Source organism: Triturus cristatus, chromosome 3_2 (genome assembly GCF_964204655.1).
Source record: "Triturus cristatus chromosome 3_2, aTriCri1.1, whole genome shotgun sequence".
Classification (NCBI taxonomy): Eukaryota; Metazoa; Chordata; class Amphibia; order Caudata; family Salamandridae; genus Triturus; species Triturus cristatus.
This window is the reverse complement of record NC_140584.1, coordinates 734,814,499-734,836,523: the sequence shown is the minus strand read 5'-3', so window position 1 is coordinate 734,836,523 and position 22,025 is coordinate 734,814,499. Positions and strand designations below refer to the sequence as shown.

General features: G+C 47.6%; 1 protein-coding gene across 1 annotated transcript in view; it reads left to right on the top strand.

The window, feature by feature from the left end:
• Nucleotides 1-22,025, top strand: part of GLS (glutaminase) — a 932,984-nt gene that overhangs the window by 879,396 nt on the left and 31,563 nt on the right. The window contains exon 17 of the mRNA XM_085648790.1: nucleotides 18,693-18,756. Coding sequence (XP_085504916.1) covers nucleotides 18,693-18,756 — 64 coding nt within the window. The remainder of the gene's footprint in view (nucleotides 1-18,692; nucleotides 18,757-22,025) is intronic.

Sequence of the window (22,025 nt, the reverse complement as noted above, 5' to 3'; positions counted from 1 at the left end):
ATAAAGGAACTTCCTCCATCAAGAATTATTCCGGTGGGTTCTATCTTACCACCAATTTGAAGAGAACAAATTGTGGCTGGGGATATCGCTTTTCCTGAAGAAGGTGGTTGTCAAATTCTAGTACACACCGAAAGCATTGATGCTTGACAAGATTTGATACACTAGATCTTTGGGACATTTGTTAGTCGATGAGAACTAAATATAAGAAATATTCTGACTTAGAACAAATGGTTTGTCACAGAATGTTTTTTTAATGACATGATACAACTGTATAATGTATTCTCTTGCTGTGTTGTCTGTCTAATGAGGATTTATTGATATGAAATATTGTGCGATTTGAGTAATATGATGTATGTTTGTTATGCTCTTTTTTTAATGGCATCTAACAAATTGTTGTTTTTAGTAATGACATTTTCTGTACTGTGTTTTTAAAAGAATACATATTAAACTGTTTAAAGAAATGTGGCCAACACTGTGTATATATATTCACTCATTTCAACTTAAATTTATGTTTTGGTGATCTTGATTGATTATTGGTGTTTGTGTATGGGAGTTGAGTTATTGATCTTGCCAAAGGGGTTTTTATTTTGTTTTACCATGGCTGCCCCTGGTCCCACAGGAGGCCCTGGCCATACTCTCCTAGGCTATGGCAGATGAGAGAGATGCAACCAAGTTCACAATTAGATGTGAGCTGGATACGGCAGACTCACTAGGCAGAGTGGTTTCTTCATTGGTTGCCTTACAGCGCCACAACGGGCTTTTCAGGGGATGTCCAAGCCTTGCTTACGGACATGCCCTTTGGTGGCTCCCGTCTCTTTGGACACAGGTCTGACTCAGCTCTGGTGCTCCTTTTGTGGCCAAGGAAGGGGCTTCCAGCCACGTCCTTACCCGCCCAGCCACCACAGCGCCAATCTTCCCAGGCTCTGCATGGCCGAGGATATAGTACCAACCCGACCCCGTGGGTAGGACAGCCTGAGGTTGGATCAGTCCGCCACCCCCTGGCAGCTACAGCCACCAAACCTCTTTAGTTCACCCTTCAATTATCATGGGCAACCAGTCTGAGGCATTCACATTCACCTGCACCACTGGAGGTCGATAACATCAGACCGCTGGGTACTTCAGATTGTCCGAAGGGGCTACTTTCTCCCCTTGGTAACTACCCCGCCACCCATTCCATCAACTTATGACAGGCTGACGGAGGGACCATCTCTCCTTACTCTGCCTGGAAGTGGCAGCTCTTTTGGTCAAGGAGCCATAGAGAGGGTGCCAACGCCAGAAGTAGGTCGTGATTATTATACCCACTACTTTCTGGTGCCCAAAAAGGACAGAGGCCTTTGTCCTATACTAGACCTGCGCCCTCTCAATTTCTTACTCAACAAGGAGAATTTCAAGATGCTCATGCTCGCTCAAGTCTTGTCTGCCCTGGACCCGAGAGACTGAATGGTAGCATTGGACTTGTAGGACGCATAGTTCCACATTCTGTCCTGTCTGTCCACAGGTGTTACCTGCGGCTCAGTGTAGGCCACGAGCACAGTTCACCATGTTCACTGTTGGCCTTACTAATTCCCCTCGGGTGTTAACCAAGGTGATGGTTGCAGCTTTTCTGCGAAGAGATTAGGGGTACCAGTACCTTGATGACTGTTAAGGGCCGGCTCACCCCGGGCAGTCGTCTACCACCTCCAGACAATGGTGCAACTACTGCGCTCGCTGGGGTTGACTATCAACATACCAAAGTCACACTGACACACTTTCAGACAATCCATTTTATCAGAGCTTTTGTGGACACGGTGCAGTTTTGGACTTATACCCCCAAACTGCGAGTCCAGGATATTCAGGCTATGATGCTGATGTTTCATCCTGTATCCTGGGTTAGACTGACTCTGAGGCTGCTGGGCCTCATGGTCGCCTGCATCCTGCCTGTGGCACATACCGGAGGCATATGCAGGCTCTGCAGTGGAACCTGAAGTTCCAGTGGGTGCAATAGGGAAATATTTCCGACATGGTCCAGATCTTGGAAGAAACTGCAGTGGTGGTTAACGAACCGTGATTGGGTCAGCGATAGACCCTTCTCCAACCAGATTTGACAGTGGTGATAAATGCGTCACTCCTTGAGGGGACAGCCATCTGGGAGAGGTGCAAATACGGGGACTCTGGTCTCCGGCAGAATCCGAACTCAACATCAACCTGCTGGAGCTCCTTGCAATCTGGCTGGCATTGAAAGCTTTTCTACCCTCCATCAAAGGAAAGCTATTGCAGTTGTTCACAGACAACACCCACGCTATGTGGTACTGCAACAAACATGCTGGGGTGGAGTCGTGGAGCCTTTGTCAAGAGGCCCTGCGCCTCTGGACCTGGATGTAACATCAGAGCCTATCCACCATGGTTCAACACCTGCGGACTCTCTGAATGTCAGAGCGGACAAACTTAGCCGAAGATGCCTAGCGGATCCTGAATGGCATCTCCATCCAGAGGTGGTACTAGGTCTCTTTAGCAGTGGGGAGAGCCTGGATTAGATCTGTTCCCAACCGCCAAGAATGAGCAATGTCAGTACTTCTGCATGCTGGAGTTTTCAAGGCCCCTCTCTCTTGGAGATGCTTTTTTTCTTAAGTGGAGCTCAGGCATCCTGTATGCCTTTCCGCCTGTTGCTTTGATATGAATTTACCTTAAAGAAATGAAAGGACAAGAGATGTTTGGCAATAAAACAATTTCTGCTTTCTTGAAAAAGCATCTTAATTGTAAATTAACAAGTTTAGCCATCTGATAAGAACACAGATGGCTCTCGACCTCGGGGAGAGCAAGTGTGGGCCAGTGTGTATGTGTCCAGATGTCCGGCATGAAGATCTCATGATCACTACGTGTGGTGTGCATGTCGTGTCCTGATTGGCTGAGTGTTTCTATCTACATGTGGTATCTAGCTTTGCGGTATTTGTGGGGAACGTGAGCCTTTGGCCAAACGTGTTTTATTGGGGCCAATTGCCTCAGACCTGTTTGTGGTGCAACTATCTATCCATGGGATCGTTCATGGTTTTCCCTATGGGGTGGGGGCGTGTGTCTTTGGGTTCAGAGAGGCCCTATCTGTGACCTGTTATTCGATAGGCGTGAGTGTAGGTCGCAGGACCTATCTGTCCATGGATCTCTGACTCAGGGTTAATGGGGATGTCACCTTGGTTAATCTAACAGCAATGATGCAAGTTCACTGGAACTCCTAAAAATAATTTGTCACTGGTATAATTTCTATCGACATGCTCAACAGTGCCTGTACAGTTGTCAAAGCGTACATTGATATTGTCTTTACTGCTATTGACATAGTTATGCATTCTAAGATCATGACGTACATCAACATTGCTTTTACTGGTAACAACACTATCGTTCGTACATGGATTATGGCCTACATTAATATTGTTACTGTCGGTATCAGCATGGTTTTGCGGGCTCAGGTGATGGCACATGTTGACATTGCATTTATTGGTATTGCTGTTTTAAGGCCTGCACATATCATGGTATTCCAACACTACCCCCTCTAGTTGATTCTTCAATTACTTTATCTTCCTCATATGTCATGACAGTTATATTATTCGAAAGTGTTTGTCTGTAGTATCTGTTACTTTTTCCTTACCTATGTGCATACTACCTAATTTGAGGGCTGCGTTTTTACAGCAGGAAACCCCCACTTATAGGAAACCACATAACGGAAGTACAATAATGAAAACTGGCATCAGTGACGGGAATAGTTTTGACACCCATAGGGGATCCACTAAAAGATACTATGCAATCAGTTCTGCTCCTGGGCATCTCTCTCCTTCATGTCGGCTTGCAGACGATGCAGTTCTTGGATTGCACGAGCTAATGTACCATTGTCCATGTCATTTCCCGGAATAAAAGTACAACAGGAAGCACCAGTCTTGGCACCCACTCCATCGCGGTCATCAAGTTCAACAAGTACTAATGTTGCATCACCATAAGGCGGATGGCTCTCACTCCTTTCTTGTTAGCAGTTAGGCTGAGCTCAGTATTGTTGATCATCCTCATAAGTTCCCACCTGGTTTTTTGTAACCAGCGGGCATTTGCTTTTGTTTGCACGGTGAAGAAGGGTATTGACCCTCCGGCATTTACTTGAGGCTCTGTGAACAGTCTAAATTCTGCTGAAATGTCCTTCTCCTGAGCCCAGCCAAAATAATGAGCAGTTCTCCTCCTCTGAGTCTGATGCAACAGAGTTGTTTTCTTCTGTAACAGATGTTGAGACAACTCAGACAGATCTTCTCCAGGGATGACCAGGGTTGGGGTATGTATGGTCACAAGAGTGAAGAGACCCTGCCTTCGAGGGATAAACTGGGTGTGGGCAAGGTCACCATGTTGCCAGCGGGTATCTGTCAGCGTGGAGATGCCCTATTGCAGGATCGGTATGTACAGAATCGCGTTGCAGTTTTCAGTATTACCCAACGTAATGGTTCCTTTGCCTCGGAAACATAAAGAGCATAGTGTAACTTTCTGTACAATTAGGGGTTACCTTTCTCCTCCAACCATGTGTAGCTATTAATCTCGGTATCCCAGATTTCCTGGAATGGGGTGTCTATGCCAGCATTGGACACCCTCCCATGGGACTCATTCTCCCCCCCACCCCTCCCCACGTGATTGTGATGAGTGGCCCTGCACTGGAATTCCAAGTCCGAGGTCAACTTGTCATTAAAAAAGGTGTATTCAGAAATGTTAAGGGCCACCCTGAGACCGCAGCCGTAGGTGGGAGTGGACGTATTTGTGCCCTGGTGCAGTGGTCTTGCTACCTCCAGGAACGTCTTTTCTACAAAGTCCAAACAGTGTCCTCTCCTATAGTGCCTCTTCTGTACATCCAGTCTACCTCGGATTGGATGCCGCTAAGCTCGGTGAGGAGATACAGTGCACTGGGTTAATCTCATACTGGGTGATATTTATTAGTGCCCTACAGGGCTCTACTGTATGTGGTTGGATTGTCGCTCTGATCCTACATAGGTACAGATTGACAAGGCATTTTGCTCTTTCTGGGGCTATCTTCTGGGACAGGTAAAGCCTGTCTGTGCCTACGGCATGGGGTATCAATGAACATATATAACATGACCTGTTCGTAGTTTGTGCACCTATGGCAGTCATGTGTTGATACCAGGTGTTGTGTAGGAGTGCGCTGTGCAGTGCGTGAGGAATACTATCATTTGGTTCAGTGTAGGTGTATGTGAGTTGAGAGAGGTCTCTGCGCAAGCATTGAAGGAATGTAGAAGCAGAATTTATGAGATCAGGTATACATCTAGTTCGGGAGGGGCTCGAGAGCACCCAGGCTAAATAGGGCGTGCACAGAAATACAAAAATACATAACTTTAAAAGCATTTGTTAGCTGTAGAGGCAACTTCGGGTGAGGTGTCTGTCGTCTGGGTGCCCAGAGGTGTATTTTTCTTGGTGCAGTGTAAACAATGTCTTTCAAGGGATTGTTGCAAAAGTCGATGTATCCTGAATTACTTGAGGGATTGTCCTTGTCAGAGAAAGTCTTTGTAAGCTTTGGTTGAAGCAATGGCGGGCCCCTGCAGTGTTGGTGCACTTTCAGTTCAATCCGGGACCTGTAGGATAAAAGCTGCGGATTGTACATTAATTTGGAAAAAACACATTGCTAGGCAGTTGTCTTGGAAAATACCTGTGTTTACATTTTACCGGTGCGCTCAATTGTTTAGCTGTGACCAAATTATTTTCCTCATGGGGTTCTGTAAAGGAAGTGCGAAGATTTTTAGGAGGATGGTGAGTTTGAAACTGGTTTAAGTGATGCTAGAATTTTAGGGTAGAAGTGAGTATTAAACCGTTTTAATACTCTTATTTTGGTTTCCCCCCTCTCCTAGCTACGGTGGGAACCATACTTTTTTCCTGTGGGCAGCTGGAGGAACCATAACTATTTGGTGATTAGCTGGGGAGGTGCGGTCTAGTTCATCGCTTGGGCTGTACGTCAGAAAGGTGGACCCAAGCTTCCCTTCCTTCCACCTTGACAGCGATTGATGTTGAGAATATTACTCGGTAGGGCCCTTCTAACTTGGCCTGCTTCCATTTCCGTACAAAGTTGCTAACGTAGACTTCTTGCCATGGCTGAGGAGTTTGGTTGGGTAGGTTAGTGTCTGTGATGGACTTGTTTGGTTAAGACCTCAGAAGTCTTCGTTAGATTGAAGAGGTAAACATGCAGCTCATCCCCTAGTATCAAAGAGCTCGCTTTGGCGTCATTGGAATGGGTGTCCTCATTAGTCTGCATGTTACAATTTGGTGAGGTGATGATCGCTACTGGGTGTGTTCCTTAACGAGAAGAGGGCTAGGGTGAAGCAGCTGAGCCACTTTTCATATTGAGACTGACACAGATCTTACAAATTTGTTATTGAGAATGCCTTATTTGTCTCTCAACTATGTCGTTGCTTTGAGGGTGATACACTGAGACCAATTTATGAGTGATACCTAGGAGGGTGCAGATGTGTTCAAACATTGAGTTGACAAATTGTGTGACATTATGCGATCGAATGACGGCAGGCACTCCCCACCTCGGTATTACCTCCCTGACCAGGAATGTGGCTGCTGCCTTGGCGTCGCAGTATACCCAAGGGCCAGCTTTGATCCACCTGGAGTAAGAGCATACCACAACTATTTGGTATCGATAGATCGCACATGGGTCTATCATGTTGATGAAATTGAAATGGGCTTTGAATGCTCCTGTGGGTCGCGGAATGGCCAATGAGACGACCTTCAGCATGGGTTTGGGAGAATACAGTTCACAAACAGTGCAGTCGTTGAGGTACATCGTTATTATCTCGACAATGTTGGGAGTGAACCAGTTATTTTGAAGCTATGCTACCATATTATCTTTGGCCATGTGTGTAGGTAGGTGCAGTTGAGGTAAGACTATGTCGACTAGGCTGCAAGGCATCACAGGTTCTCCAGAGGGTGTGTGTCAATATATGAGGTTGTGTGCTGCCTGTGTGCAGCCCCTGGCCAAGTACCTTACCCTTTCTTCTGCAAGGGCCATCTCCTGCAGTTTCATTATTTACAATTCTGGGACCTCAATGTAATTGAGGGGGGCGCAGGTCTTGAATCAGGTGTCACGCTCCTCCCTGGCTCTTTTTAACCGGGAAGATTAGGGTATTAAATTGGGGGACTCCTATGTGGAGAACTCCTTGGTCTACTAAATCCTGGTTGTGAGAGGTATACCATCATCAGCCTCCATTGAGAGCCGATACTAGTGCACGCACGGCAGGAGGGCCCCTTCTCTCAATGTTATATTAACTGGGTCCGTGATCTTGATGAGCCTTACATCATAGGGCCCTTTGGTCCACAGTTGTTGTGGTACAGTGGCCATGTTCTGGTCCTGCCACGTAATGAGCACTGTCAGGCGCAGCGGGGACTCTCTCTGTACTTCTAACCTAAGAAGGATAGGGTCAACGAAGATGATCTCTGATGCACCCGGGTATTCGTCAAACAGTTGGTCATCAGTTATCTCCCATACACTGGTGCCAGCTACTGTGGAGATGATGCATGCCCACATTGTGCCCCTCTGGTCTGTTGCCAGTAGTACCCAATACTTGGGCTGTAGCTTGACAGCCTCCAAGCACAGCAGGCCTGCCCATGAAGCTTCCACATCATAGTGACCCTCCTGGCGTAATACTAGCACATGCTGCAATTGCAGCTTTCGCCCCAACAACTCGGGGGTGTTAGCCACGAAGGTGAAACGACAGTGGTAAAGGCCGGTAAATCGTTAGATGATAATCTTGGGCGTACGAGGGACATGTGTCTGGTCGAGCATGTCATTGTCCCATCCTTTGAGAAGTGGATGGTCATGTTTAATTTGGCCATCAAGTCTCTGCCCAGGAGGTTAGTTGGTGATATGAGGTGATATTGCAGCTTCCTCCTCACTCTGCTCCCTCCCACTTCTAACTCTAAGGGTTTCGTGAAGGGGTCCCTTTCGACTGCACCTGAGAATCCCTGTGTGTCCATGCAATTCCTGGACAATCCCTTCTTTTAGACAGGACTTTCTTGACCCGTTGTCAATCAGGAAACTGTCGGGCATGGTATTTACCAGGATAGTCACGGTGGGCTCTTCGTCAGATCGCTGTGTTACAGATAGCACAGGACATGAGAGAGCGGGGGTGTCCCTTCCGTCCAATGGACGGAGGGCCGGCAGTTCACTTAGGATCTCAAGAATGGAGGAGAGGGCGGTCTGGTTCTGGCTTGGGGGTTTCTCTGTACTTCTTCCTCGAACCTTATAACTACTTGCTATCTCCTTCTTGAACCTCTGCTGCGGTGCTCCCATTAGCGCCGTTGCCTTCTGTGCCATTGTGGCTACAGCTGTCCTGTCCTGTGCTGCCCTTTCCCCATGCAGGATTTCATCAGCGACCTGGTCCCCTTCTTTTTCCCTTCTTTTTATTCTCGCCTCCTGTAGGAAAGTACGATCTTTCTGGCATAGTTACCCCCACTTTTTGCCTGGTGTCAGTGTGTTTTGACTGTAGTACACTGGGATCCTGCTAATCAGGACCCCAGTGTCTGTGCTTTCTCGCCTCAATTCATTTGTAGGTACTCTGTACACCCCACAATTGGCATACATGTGTACCCCTGTAAGTCCCTGGTATATGGTACTCCGGTACCTAGGGCATTGGTACACCAGGGTCTCCCATGAGCTTCATCATGTATTGTGCCTCCCATGGGAGCCCATTGTAACCACGTATGCAGGTCTGCCATTGTAGCCTGCGTTAAACGGCGCATGCAGCTTTCACTAAAGATATAAGGTTTTCCTTATATCCTGGTCACTGCACTTAAAACCTGTAAGTCACCCCTAAGGTGGCCGTACAGCCCACAGGCAGGGTGCATGGTTCTAAGTGTGAGGGTGGCCCTGCACAAGCAGAGATATCCCTACAAACCCTGGAATCCATTCTCTTGCTTTGTAAGTGCAAGGAAGCCATTTTAAGGTATGAAGTGGACACTGGCAAAGTCGAGATGTTCCACTACATAGTGGCTTCACCGAACCCGGTCATGTTTGATATCAAACATGTTGGAACCACGCCACTACACCGATTATTGTGCTAGTTGCATAATACCATGTACTGGGGGGCTCCTTAGAGGCCTCTCCATGTCTACCTATGTAGCCTTGCAGGGTCTGCGTGCTGGCCAGTGCTGCTGCCAACCCCAGACACTGTTCTGCCATCCTGCTGCTGAGCTTAACTCAGGCAGGGGAAGGCAGAGCAAGGGATTTCCTGTAACCATCTCTCCTCTAGAAATAGGTATCTTAGACTGGGATGGGAGTGCTTCCGATCGCCTCCAGACTGCTTTGAAGGGCTAATTTGGTACCCTTCTTGCATAAACCAGTTTGCCCCAGTCCAGGAGCCTCATGGCTCCCCCTCTGGCGTGATACTACACAAAGGACAGGGGGGTGAACACCACTCTGTTCAGCTTCTCCCCTGAGAGGTGCCGAGAGCTCTACCAGATGGGCACTGGCCACTTGATTCTGCCAGCTTAAATTTTAGATGAGCAGAGACCCCTGGGAGCATCTTCCTGGTTAGTTCACCCGAGTAGCGTGCCTAACACCCCCAATAGGTGGGTCACCACAGAAGTAGTCCTACTGGGTTACTCAAGGGCTCCCCTGAGGGCGGGTCCTTAGCTGCGCCTGGACTTCGCCTTCAAGAACTGACTGGCTTCGCCTGAAGATTTGTCTAAAGACTCTTACGCTGTTGGACACTGACTCTGCTGCTGGACCGAACCAGGAGCCAAGATAAAAACATCTTCTAATAGGAAGTCTCCTCCTGCAACTTTGTCTCTGTGCTCTTCCAAGTTCTGCAACCTCCATGTCTGTGCTTCATCCTGAGGCCCCCACGACTCTCCATGCATCAAGATAGCAAGAAGGAATCTCCCTTGGAATGAAGAAGTCACTACCCTCCATCCGCAGGCACCTTAACAACGACCGACTTGTGGATCCTACTGTCCCACAGACACCTCCCAGCCCTACGACACAGGTGGTGGTTTGTTGGCTTTCCGGAGGCCTGACCAGTCTTCCCTGCAACTTGGGAGACTGTAATCCCTCTCCAGCTGACCGTAACTGCATCCCAGTGCACCGCGTCTGTTTGCTGTTGCCAAGGCTTGTTGTCTCTCCTGACCAAAGATCTTCAAGCTCCAAGAAGCTCCAGCATCACACAGCTCCAACAGTGACATCCTCTCTGCTCCTCCAGCAACGTGGGCATCCATCTTCAATGTGCTGCTGAGGCCTCCCTGCTACTCCCTGTGTCTGCTGCCAGAGAGTACTCCTGGAGTCTCCAATGATTTCTGCTGGCTCTCTTGCTTGCTGAGGGCCGGCAACACATCTGTTGCTTTTGCCAAGGCTTGTTGGTAGTCCTGCTGGCCACTGTCCCGCCTACATTCTTCAATCAGTGTGGGACAGTTCGTTGGCGGCTCCTGTGCTCCTGCATCGTTGCCTGGGCTCCACAGCTGCATCTTCAAGACCTTTGTGCAACAGCAAAGTACTTCCGACCAGGGCTGGCATCGTGCTCCTGCTTCTCCTGGACACCTCCAGGTGGTTTGGACTCTGTCCCCTCTCTTTGCAGGTACTTCTCGTCCAGAATCCGTGTTTGGCTTCCACGGACTTGGACCTGGACCACAAGCCTCTGAAGCCGGCAGACAGCTGAGGTCCTCCATTGATTTCAACGGACGGTTTTGACACCACTTCACACCTATGCACCTGGGCTCCCAGGTATAGGTATCTGGTTCCCTAGGTATATGTGGGTGGGGTTGTCCTCCAACGTTCCTTGATCGTACAGGTTTTCTCTGAGTCCTCTGGGAAGGGTCCTGAAACAGTAAAACTCCAACCGCGACTTCCCCACGTTATCCATTGGACACTGACCCGGGGCATCACCTCTGCACACGGGTGCCTAGCAACTTCTAGTTACTTTCCTGTGGTGGTTCCATGCTCCCCTTGGTCCCTAGTTCCTTGGGTGCTAGTCTTGGTTTGGTAGTCACCTTCGCATTCCATTTACTTAGTATATGGTTTGCCGCCACCCCCAGCACCCCCCACCATATTGGCCATGTGTTTTATGTGCTTTACTCACCTGTTTTGAAGTATATCTTATTGTGTATTGATATCTCCGGGAGGAGAGATACCAAAGTAGTTTTAGTGTCAGTGTGTAATAAATACAAGGTATTTTTCAAACATTGGTGTGGTTCTTTTTTTGTGTGTAAGTTTCACTGACTGACTGTGTGGTTATGCACCCACTTTACACCCTCCTGGATAAGCCTTAGCTGCTCTTCACAGCTACTCCTTGAGAGCTTTGGTTATCAGGAACCTCTACAACTATCACTAAGGCTTGTCTGGACTCAGTGCAGAGTGCCTCACTTATAGGTGTACACCATATACTAAGCCAAACTCCTCTACACCTCCTTCTTCCTCTCTGCCTGCTTTCTTTCCCATTTTGTGAGGCATTGCTCCATATAGGGGAAATCTTAGTTGGATTCCCTTTGCCCGTATCTGAAGCAATCCTCTACCATGGTCATGTTCTCCAACTCAAACGACCCCCCTCTTGGCCAGGACCAGTTGAACTGGCTCCCCTCCTTTATCAATTCTGTGAGTAGGTCACAAAAAGGGCGGATGAATATTTCCCCCTCCTCCCTAGCTGTAATTTCCCTGGGAGTTAGCTGGCATTCTTTGCGTCTCTGGGATCTAAAAAAACTGCCCTGGTGGTTGGCCTGCTCCCATCCCCTGAATCTAGTTTGTATGTAAATGTTGGTGTTATTGATGATGTTAGTATTGAATGTTCCCCCCTCAGGTCAGGGAAATGCCTGGGCTTTGGTATGGATGTGCCACTCGTGGCATTGTTTCTCTATTTTCCTGCCTGGGTGGGGAACTCCCCTTGCATGTGGCTTAATGGAGTATTCATGATGCAATGGGGAACTTGTTTTAAGGATTTTGCAAATTTGGATTGTCTCGAGCTTCTTTAAATAATTTTAAATTCTACTCTAATTTTGGAGAAGAGAGTACATGTGATGGTATCGAATACAATCTACTGATTACTAGCTCTAAAATCAGTCAATATTTCATAAAGCAGAGACTTGCCTAATACGACATAACATTTAGACATGCAGCATATTGCAAAATATAACGGCACCACAATATCAATAAATGCATAAAAAGGAAAAATCCAAAAGAGACTATGAGAGGTAGGTTGACAGAAAAAATGATTATTTTTGTCCAAAACATTGCTCCCTCCTAGTGTCTACAGCCTGAGGGGAGAGAATGCTCCGCGTAACACACAGAGCTAAGTGAGCCCGATAGTCTGTCGCTTTCCGCTCAGAGTATAAAAATTAGCAAAGCTTTGTGCGGAGAAAAAGGAGTAACCTGACAGTTATCAGCCCCCCTGTGCAAGACACAAGCTTATTAACCAAGGTCTGAATTTTACCCTAGAGTCCGAATTGTACCCTATATCACAACCATGGGCAGTGCGCAATGACTGCCTAACGCCCAGCATTCCAAGTGCAAACAAAAAACACCATTCACTTCTTTTAGCCACTGCCAGTTATAAAAACTGTTAGTCCCTAAAAAGCGATTTGACTGCAAAATGCTGATACGGAACTCACTCTCTCTGAGTTTTCATGCCTTAGCACTTCAAAAACAATTATTTTTCAGTGCATTGGAAGGATCTCTCCCATGAAGCATTCAGGCTTTAAGCCCTGTATAGACTGTGAGGGACAGATGATCTGTATGAGGATACTGCCATGATGCAACAGAGTCCAAATGTAGAACATCAAGAAGGGAATTGAGTATTGACACCAAGCTGTCATCTGCTCTGTCCTGTGTGGGTGCTAGTCCTAATCAACGCAGTAGCACTACAGCCTAGACAGGATCCCTGTACAGGAGTCCTGGTAGCCCTTTCTTCAGCCATTTATTTGCATGTGCGGATTCCCCAAATACTTTGTTGAAGTCAGATCCATTAACTATCCATTGAATACACATGATAACTTTCTTGTACGTTTGAATGATTTAGGTTGGGTATCTAGGTTCGTCATTCATTTTGTCAGAGAACATGTTTCATATGAACTATTAGTTTCACTGCACAAAAAAGGTGTCCGAGACATATTTGAGACTCAATAAAAGCACTGGGCCCTGTGAACAAACATTTCCTTCGGAGTAATGGTGACTTGCTCTGTATTTACTACGAAATTTCCAAAAGTAAATAACACCTACTCATGGGCGACAGTTTTGTGAATCTGACTGCTTGTGGCATTTCTAAATGAATTGGTATTTGAAGATAGTGTGACTTTGAGATAGTTTTTCTTACTTTGGCCTGTAAACAGGGTTGGACTGGCTAGCGCCCGATAAGCTGAGATGACAGGTCAATGCGTAGGTCGTTTTTTGGGCTGTTTCCGGGCCTGTTTTATGGTTTGCAGGGCTTGTTTTTACTGTTGATTTTCTTGATACTAAAACAAACTTTGCTTGTAGAAATCTCAAATCCATGTAGGCTTCCTGCTTCAGTTTGCAAACATGGGCCACTTTGTTAGCATTCCAAAACACTAATAGGGGCCATTTTTATTTTGGTGCCTGGATCTATTTTCTGTTATAGTCCGACCCTGTCTGTAAATGATTTTGAGGAGCTTATCAGTTTAAATACAGTGTACATGAGAGTACATCAGGGTTTCTCAGTGCTGAAGTCATTGGTTCAAGTGGCATATTAAATAAAAGGGATGAATGACGGCGCCCCCGCCCACGACCTTTAGACATCTGGATTGAGTTTTTTCCCACATTGATTTTCACTTTAAAATCTAAAGCTTAAAAGGGTAATGTGCCTCAGGAACATCACTTTTAATCACGTTCCTGTGATGCAACCTTTTAAATATGCTCTAACCGCAGCAGTCTGTTGCAGCAAAGGGGCGGGAAATGGGTTATGCTGTGGGCATTCCACCGTAACACCCATGCTTTTTGACGCTGCCCCCTATTTACATATCTATTTACAATAAAAGCACTGGGCCCCGTGAACAAACATTTCCTTCTTAATAACGGTGACTTACTCTGGATTTATTCCGAAATTTCCAACCAAGAGTAAAAAACCGCTACTCTTGGACGTATTCGGGCAGCGCCAAAAATAAGACCAGGGAAAACCTAGTCATAAACAGGCGCATCTAGGAGAAATTAATAATTCTGCAACACACATAGAGACAGCAAATCACCATTAGTGATTTTTCCTGTGCAGGAAGGTGTCCCTTCCTGCACATAAACAATCATTACAAAATTACCCTTTGCAACTTCTATGTGTGCTGTATTCTGCAGCACACATAGAAGTTACAAATCGCCATTAGTGATTGTTTATGTGCAGGGAGGGACACATTCAATCAATCAATCTGGGAATTGTAAGCGCACTACTCACCGGTGAGGGTCTCAAGGCGCTGAGAGAGGGAGGGAGGAAAGCAGACCTGTTTACCTGAAGGTCTTGAGGGTCTTCCTGAAGGTGTTCAGGGAGGGGGCGCTTCTGATGTCTGCCGGTAGCTCGTTCCAGCTCTTGGCTGCAATGTGAGAGAAGGATCTTCTGCCTGCTCTGGCTCTGTGGATGCGCAGGGTTTCAGCCAGTGCGAGCTTGGAAGATCGGAGGTTTATTTTGGGTACGTGGAAGTTGATTCTGTCGTTGAGGTATTTGGGTCCGTTGTTGTTTAGGCATTTGTAGGCTTGAGTGAGGATTTTGAAAGTGAATCTTTTCTCCAGGGGGAGCCGGTGGAATCTTCTTCTTAGGTGTTGGCTGATGTGTTCGTGTCGGGGGATGCAGAGGACGAGTCTGGCAGCGGTGTTCTGTATTGTCTGGAGTTTGCAGAGTAGGGACTTGTTGATGCCGGCGTAGAGTGCGTTTCCATAGTCCAGTCTGATGGTGATGAGTGCGTGGGTGACTGTCTTCCTTGACTCAGGGGGAATCCACTTGAAGGTCTTGCGGAGGGTGTTGAAGCAGCTGGAGGTGACGGCGTTGACCTGTCGGTTCATGGTGAGTGATGAGTCGAGTACGATGCCAAGGTTCTTAGCGTGGTCTGAGGGTGTAGGTGGGCTTCCGAGGGCGGTTGGCTACCAGGTGCTGTCCCATGCAGCAGGGGTGGTACCAAGGATGAGGGCTTCTGTCTTCTCGGCGTTGAGCTTCAGGCATCTGTTGGTCATCCAGACTGCGACATCTTGCATTCCTTTCTGGAGGTTGAGTTTGCAGTGGTGGGGCCTTTGAGGAGGGAACTGGGTGTCGTCGGCATAGGATACGATGTTGAGGCCATGTTGTCGGACAATGGCTGCAAGGGGGGCCATGTAGATGTTGAAGAGGGTGGGGCTCAGTGATGAAGCCTGTGGGACTCCGCAGGTGATTTTTGTGGGGTCGGAGAGGAAGGGTGGGAATCTGATCCTTTGGCTTCTTCCGGTGAGGAATGATCGGATCCAGTCCAGGGCTGTTCCTTGTATGCCTGCGTCGTGTAGTCTGGCGACTAGTGTGCGGTGAAAGATGGTGTCGAAGGCCGCTGATAGGTCGAGTAGGATGAGGGCTGTGGAGTGGCCTTGGTCCAGGAGGGTGCCGATGTCGTCTGTGGCAGCGAGTAGGGCAGTCTCTGTGCTGTGGCTGCTTCGGAATCTGGATTGGGACGGGTCAAGGACGGCATTCTCTTCAATGAATCTGTCAGTTTCCTGTTGACTGTTTTCTCTGCAACTTTGGCTGCGAAGGGGAGGAGCGAGATGGGCCGATAGATCATGAGGTCGGTGGGGTCAGCTGTGGGCTTCTTGAGCAGGGGTCTGACTTCTGCGCGCTTCCAGTCGTCTGGGAAGGTGCCTGTTTTGAAGGTGGTGTTGATAGTGCATTGTAGTTCGGGTGCGATGGCGGCTGCGGCTCTGTGGTAGATGTGAGGGGGCCAGGGGTCGGTGGGGGCCCCCAAGTGGATGCTTTTCATGGTCGAGGCGGTGTCTTCGGCCGTGATCGTTGTCCAGTTGGAGATGGTGGGCTGGCTGGTGTTTCTGGAGGGTGGGGGGCAGTGTGTGGCACCTGGTGGATGGGCGATGAAGTTGTTGTAGAGGTTTTTGATCTTGAGGTAGAAATAGGTTCCAAGCTTGTCGCAGAGGTCTTGGGATGGGGTGATGTCTTTGGCTTCGCTGCGTGGGTTGGTGAACTCTTGAATGACACTTAGAAGTCCCTTGGAGCTGGTGGAGTTGGCCAAGATTTTGTTGTGAATGAAGTTCCTCTTGGTGGCTCTGATCTGGTTGTGGTAATCCATCATGGCGTCCTTGTAGGTGGTGTGGTTTTCGGTTGTCTTGGTGCTTCTCCAGGTGTCTGCAGGTACGTCTGGCTTCTTGGAGAGCAGTGGTGAACCATGCGGCTTTCCTGGGGCGTTGTCTGTCGGGGTTGCGTAGCGGGTGATCTCATCAGTGCAGTTGGAGATCCAGGTGTGGAGTTCTCTGGCTGTGTCGTTTGCGTCGGGTGCCCAGGTGTGGTTGTCTGGGGTGTGGGTGGAGTCAAGTTGCTCGTCGGTAACCTTGCTCCAGTTTCCTTGTGGTGGGCATGGGGCTGGTTTGGGTGCCTTGGGTTTGTTGATGGCGAAGTGTACACAGTGTTGGTCGGTCCATGGCGGCTGCGTTGTGTGGCTGAATTGGACGCTGTTTCCTGCCCCGGAGATGGGGTCGAGGGTGTGTCCTGCTCTGTGGGTTGGTGTGTTGACGAGTTGTTTCAGTCTGATGCTGGCGAGGTTATCACGAAGGATAATGGAGTTGGGGTCGCTGGGGTTGTCGAGGTGGAAGTTCAGGTCTCCAATGAGTATGTAGTTTGTTGAGGCAATGGCCTGGGGTGCGATGAAGTCGGTGATGGTGGTGGCGAAGGGTGTTTGGGGGCCAGGACGTCTGTAGACGAGGGTTCCTTTGAGTGTGGCTTTTGGGGTGGTCTGGATCTGGCAGTGCAGGTGTTAGGCAGAGGGGAAGGTTTCGCTGGAGGTGGTGAGGCGGAGTGTGCTCTTGTGGGCGATGGCGAGTTCTCCTCCTGGGTGGCTGGGGCGGTTTTTCCTCTGGACCTTGTATCCATCTGGGATGGCGGTGCTGATGTCGGGGGCGGAGGATGCGTTGGTCCAGGTCTCTGTGAAGAAGGCGATGTCGGGCGAGAGAGAGTCGAGTAGGTTCCAGATTTCCATGCCGTGTTTGTGTTTGGAGCGTACGTTAAGGAGGATGCATTTCAGGGTGTCGTCGGTGCTGGCGTCAGCGGTGTTGGAGGCCGGCGTGGCGGTGAGGGTCTGGCGGCAGTGGAGGCAGGAGACCTGGCCGTGTGTCATGTTTGGCGAGGCCTGTTGGCATTCTTAAGTCTTCCAGAGTTGAGTGCAAGGAGGGTGGTGGTGTCGTAGCGCTGGGTAGTGGGAGGTCCAGGGTTCCTGGCGCTGAACGCAGTAGGGTCGCGGATGGGCGCAGACGGGCTTGCCTTTGGCGCGCCTTCGGGGCACCGGCAGCGCGCCTGCTGTGCGCATCCGCTGCGCGACTGGCAAAAGGAACAGGTAGGCATGAGAAAATAAAAACAGTGGTACAATTAGAGAATTAGAGCAAGACACAGCTGGGTACAATAACAGTGGCACAATGGGGAAAAATTAAGAGAAAAAAAACGGTTGAGAAAGGTTACGGTGGTTGCAGGCAGTCTGGTCCAAGTTGGAGCGGGGAGCAGCCTCGAACCCCCCCATGGAGGAGGTCTGGAGGCAAGAGGCGGAGCTGCGGGAAGAGAGTGGACCTAGACCGAGGGTCGGAGGTCTTACTCCTGCACATAAACAATCATTCTCGGCAACACTGGCACCCTTGCACTATGGTGCAAGGATGCCTGCTTTGGCGCTAGGCAGCTTAATTTAGCGCCAGCACTAGGAGAAAAGCAAGGGAGCACCACATTTTTGTGTCTACAGCGCATCCCTGCGTTTTGAAACTGTCGGAGTGCGGCATTAGCAATTTTGGCTTAATGCCAAGCTGGACAGTTTCTTGTGATTGTCCCCCTTTGAACCTTAGTTTTGAGATTCACACCATTATTTCTGAGGATACTTCACCCTCAGAGTACATGGTATTACTGCAAACACCATTCCAGTTTATGCACCTCCTAATGTCGACGTAATACCATACGCTTTCCCTCTTGCGGTGGTGTGCAAACACGGACTCTTGAGATGTTTGTCAGCATGAATTTCGCTATGTTTACCTGACGAAAATCACGAAGCCAAACAACCATTAGTGTTTGCGATCAAATCCGGTGTGACCTGATCGTGTTCTTAATTTTTTGATGCCCCAACATAACGGAATCCCTGTGTGCCTTATAAAAATCCAGGCTCAGCTTTAGTTGAAGTCGTTCTCTTGTTCATTCACAAACAGTGCTGGCCATGTATTTTTTAATCCTTTGTTATGTTATAGCACAAGTTTGTAATGTTGTAGCTCAATCGCAGCAGGATGCCACATAAGTAGGTTTCTTAGTGACTCAATCGTGCATTTTCTGGAGGAGTGTCGAACAAACATGGGCATAAAAAGTGGGAAATGCCAATCCAAGAAAAGAGGGCGATATCAGATACTCGTGTCAAGGGGTCAGACGCATGTAAATGTAGAAAACGTATTCCAGAAAACACCGGAGACGTCTCTCCTGTAGGTTTGCAAGCCACTGTGTAATCATAGCTTACAAAGTACCTTTCGCACTATTTATGACTACCATTGTATAATTCCATAGGTCACGTGGAGGTGGTCCGTTTCCTACTGGAAGCCTGCAAAGTGAACCCATTCCCTAAGGACAGGTAAGTTAATCATCTCAAATTACTATTCTTCGGTCAGTAAATGGATGTTATTTTGTGCTAGCTCCTCACTTCCAGTATGTTCAGAACTTTGGTACCACCGTTTGTTAGGTTTTGATATGTGACCACAATTTGCACTCTGACACCTTGGTTGGTGATTTTATGTTTCATTTTCACAACATTAAAATGTAAACATTCTGTTCCGTTCTCTTAAATTCCTATATTTTGTTTTTGGTGGGGTTAGGGGACAATCTGAATTAGATTATAGAGCGGTTTTGATATATGCATTCCTAACTGAATATGTGGGGATTAGCACGCAGGTGCGAAAATATACAACATTACACCAAGACCACAGAAGAAGTGCATAGTATGTAAGTAACAATGATCAGACCTGTCTCTTGCAGCCACTTCGTAGTATATGTGTTGCAGAGCTGAAGACTTGTGGGTGGGGTGACTGTTTCTCTGGGCCGTGTTCGCTTTTGACTGGTGTGTGTCGTGCACTGACCTTATGTGGAAACTAGGTGTTGGTTCTCGTGATATCGGACTGAGATTTGATAACTTCTTTGAGGGTCCAAGTCATTCCCAAGCCTCTGCAACCAGACTGCCATGGATCCACAGTTTCTTCCTTCCAAATTGAGTGTTTTCTGATCTGAACTTGCTGCTCAGCGTCTAACGGGGGCCAGTTTTTGTAGGTATTTTTGACTTTTGTTTGTGGATGTTTTGTTGATCAGGCACATTACTTTGAATTTGAATAGAATTTTTGAGTAATGGCGAGTTGTGGCCTAACTTCATAAGCTGTACAAAAGCCTCTCTATCTGACTCTAGTTCCTCTCGTTGATTGTACTGCAGTAGTCTGGTAGGATTCATGCAGTTGTGTTTTTGATGTTGTGGTCTGATTGCAGTGCCAAGAAGACCTCCCCAAGCTTCATAATCGCAAAGTGCTCTTTTCAGCTGCTGAAATTTGCTCAATGAAAGAAAGGGCCGGGAAAACAAAACTCCAAATTTCTTGGCTATTCCAAGTTTGCCTGGAAAATCGAAAAGGGATAATCTAGATACTAGTCTTATCAAAATCTCATTCACAAAATTGTTCAGGCACAGACCGTTCTTTAACTTGAAAAAGAAGTGTATTAAATATTAATTGACTTTTTTCTAATGTACTGTGTTATTTCTGAGCTGAAGGTGAATTTCAGTCCCATCAGAATACAACTGGAAATGTAGTTGCTTCTGAGCAATCACTTCTGCCAGCGGCTCGATGTAATAGTTTAATAGCAATGGCACATAGCTTTACATTGAGGAACGTTGCACATGGTTGTCTTTTTGACTGTAGTCAGACAGGAATGATTAAATCCACTGGAGGGCTGTCCATGTGATTCCAGACCTTTTTTGCAGGTAGTCCAGCTGTCCTGTGTTTAGCACGCTGCCTATACAATAGATCAAGCAATATTAGTACTTCAATTGATCTGCACTGAAGGAAGAAAATATTTCCTCCCTTACATTAGCTGGTGTAGACTCTGTTCATCTGGTCTGAATCAAAATTTTTATCCATGAATAATTTTGTTACTTTCCACAAAATTAAAGTTGTTAGGATACCTGACTTTCTATGTTATTGCTTTGTAACAGGTGATTTAGAGTGAATATTCACCAAATATTAGGGATATTCTTTAGGCGTCTTCAGTAGGGGGTTATTGCTGCATTCGGAGGTGGGAAACAATCCCCCCCCCCCACCCCCCGCAAATATACATAGCCCGTTTGAAAGGGGTGACCAGGATTGGTTGCCACAAGGCAAGCTCGAACCTCCCCAATCTGGGAGCAAGCTGATGGGGTGAGGGGGGTTAAATAGGGGGCAACAGGCTATAGTAGGCACAAACCCCCTCCCCTCCTCACAGTAGTAGAAAAAGGAACCCCACCCTCCCACACCGGAAGGAACGGGAGTCGCAGCCGCAAGGGTACAGGTGAGGCGGAAGGAACACAAGAAAAATAGAAAAAAGAGAGAATTGATAAAAGGTAGATGGAAGGCTCACACAGTGTCCTTGGGATGCCTCACGGCAGGGGCACTGGGGGAGCCAAGGGTGGCCTACCGACATAGAAAGAGTAGATGTGATGCTCCTGCAGGACCCTTGGGATGCTTCACGGCCGGGGTACCGAGGGAGCAAGATGGAAGGACTCAGCCTCATGATAGATAAGAGTAGATGCTCAAGCAAGGTCCTTGGGATGCCACACGGTCAGAGACCCCTGGGAGCAGGGAGGGACCACGAAAGGGCAGGGCAAGCTGGACGGCACTTGCAGCCCGGGCAGGTCCCGAGGGACACCCTCCAAATCGGTAGCAAGTTGAAGCCTTGACCCTTGAAGCAGAGGCCCAGACAGGTGACCCCTCCCTTCCCTGGAACTTGAGGAGGCTGGGTCCAAGCAGCAACACAATAAGTTGCAAAGACAAGGAATTACATTTGCACAAATATTAAAAATTAAGAGAGCATTAGGATAACCATGATTTTGCAAATGTGTAAACATGTTATGTGGAATAAGCTGCAACCTTTTTTGGCACCAAAGCACGTTGTCAGTGGCTTGATTGGATGGGCATGACGGACACAGTTGTTTGAAGCAAGGGATGGGGGGGGGGACAACTCGCCTCCTGGAAGGGGTTTTGTTGGAGGCTTGCATTTATCACTATTCCACGTTGGGGTATGCTAATTCCCAATGAAAAATGTTGTTGAACAAAGTTCTATCGTTAAATCAAAAGTATTTGTGTTTTTTTTTTTGTTGTACTTCTTTTTTTTTTTGTTGCTACTGATGAGATTTGAGGGATACTCAAGGGAATGAATGTGATGAGCACTGCATGGATCTTTGACAGTTGACCAAGCTCACTGGAGATTCAGCCTGGTTGTTCGGGACTGCTATACAGATATTGTCTTGTTTGATGAAGAAAAAAAAGTTCAAAAGAACTTCACAAACTTGGAATGTTGCAGTCGATACATACATAAAGCACACTGGCTAAGTAATGTCAGTCTAAGTGTCAACAGCTTGTATGTACTTTACAAAGTATTTTAATACGTGCATTGAGGAAACACAAGACAGGAGGAGGGCTAGCAATAATTTTGAGAAATACATTCTCAGCCTCCTGCTCACCTGCTACTTTTAAAGACTGTGAGGTATTACTTTTTATTATTGAACTTACAAAAAATCAATCCTTCAGTTGACAATTGATATACGGCCACCTGGGGCTAGATCCACATTTCCTCAAGATATTAGTTTTCTTTTGAAATCATGCTCTCTCG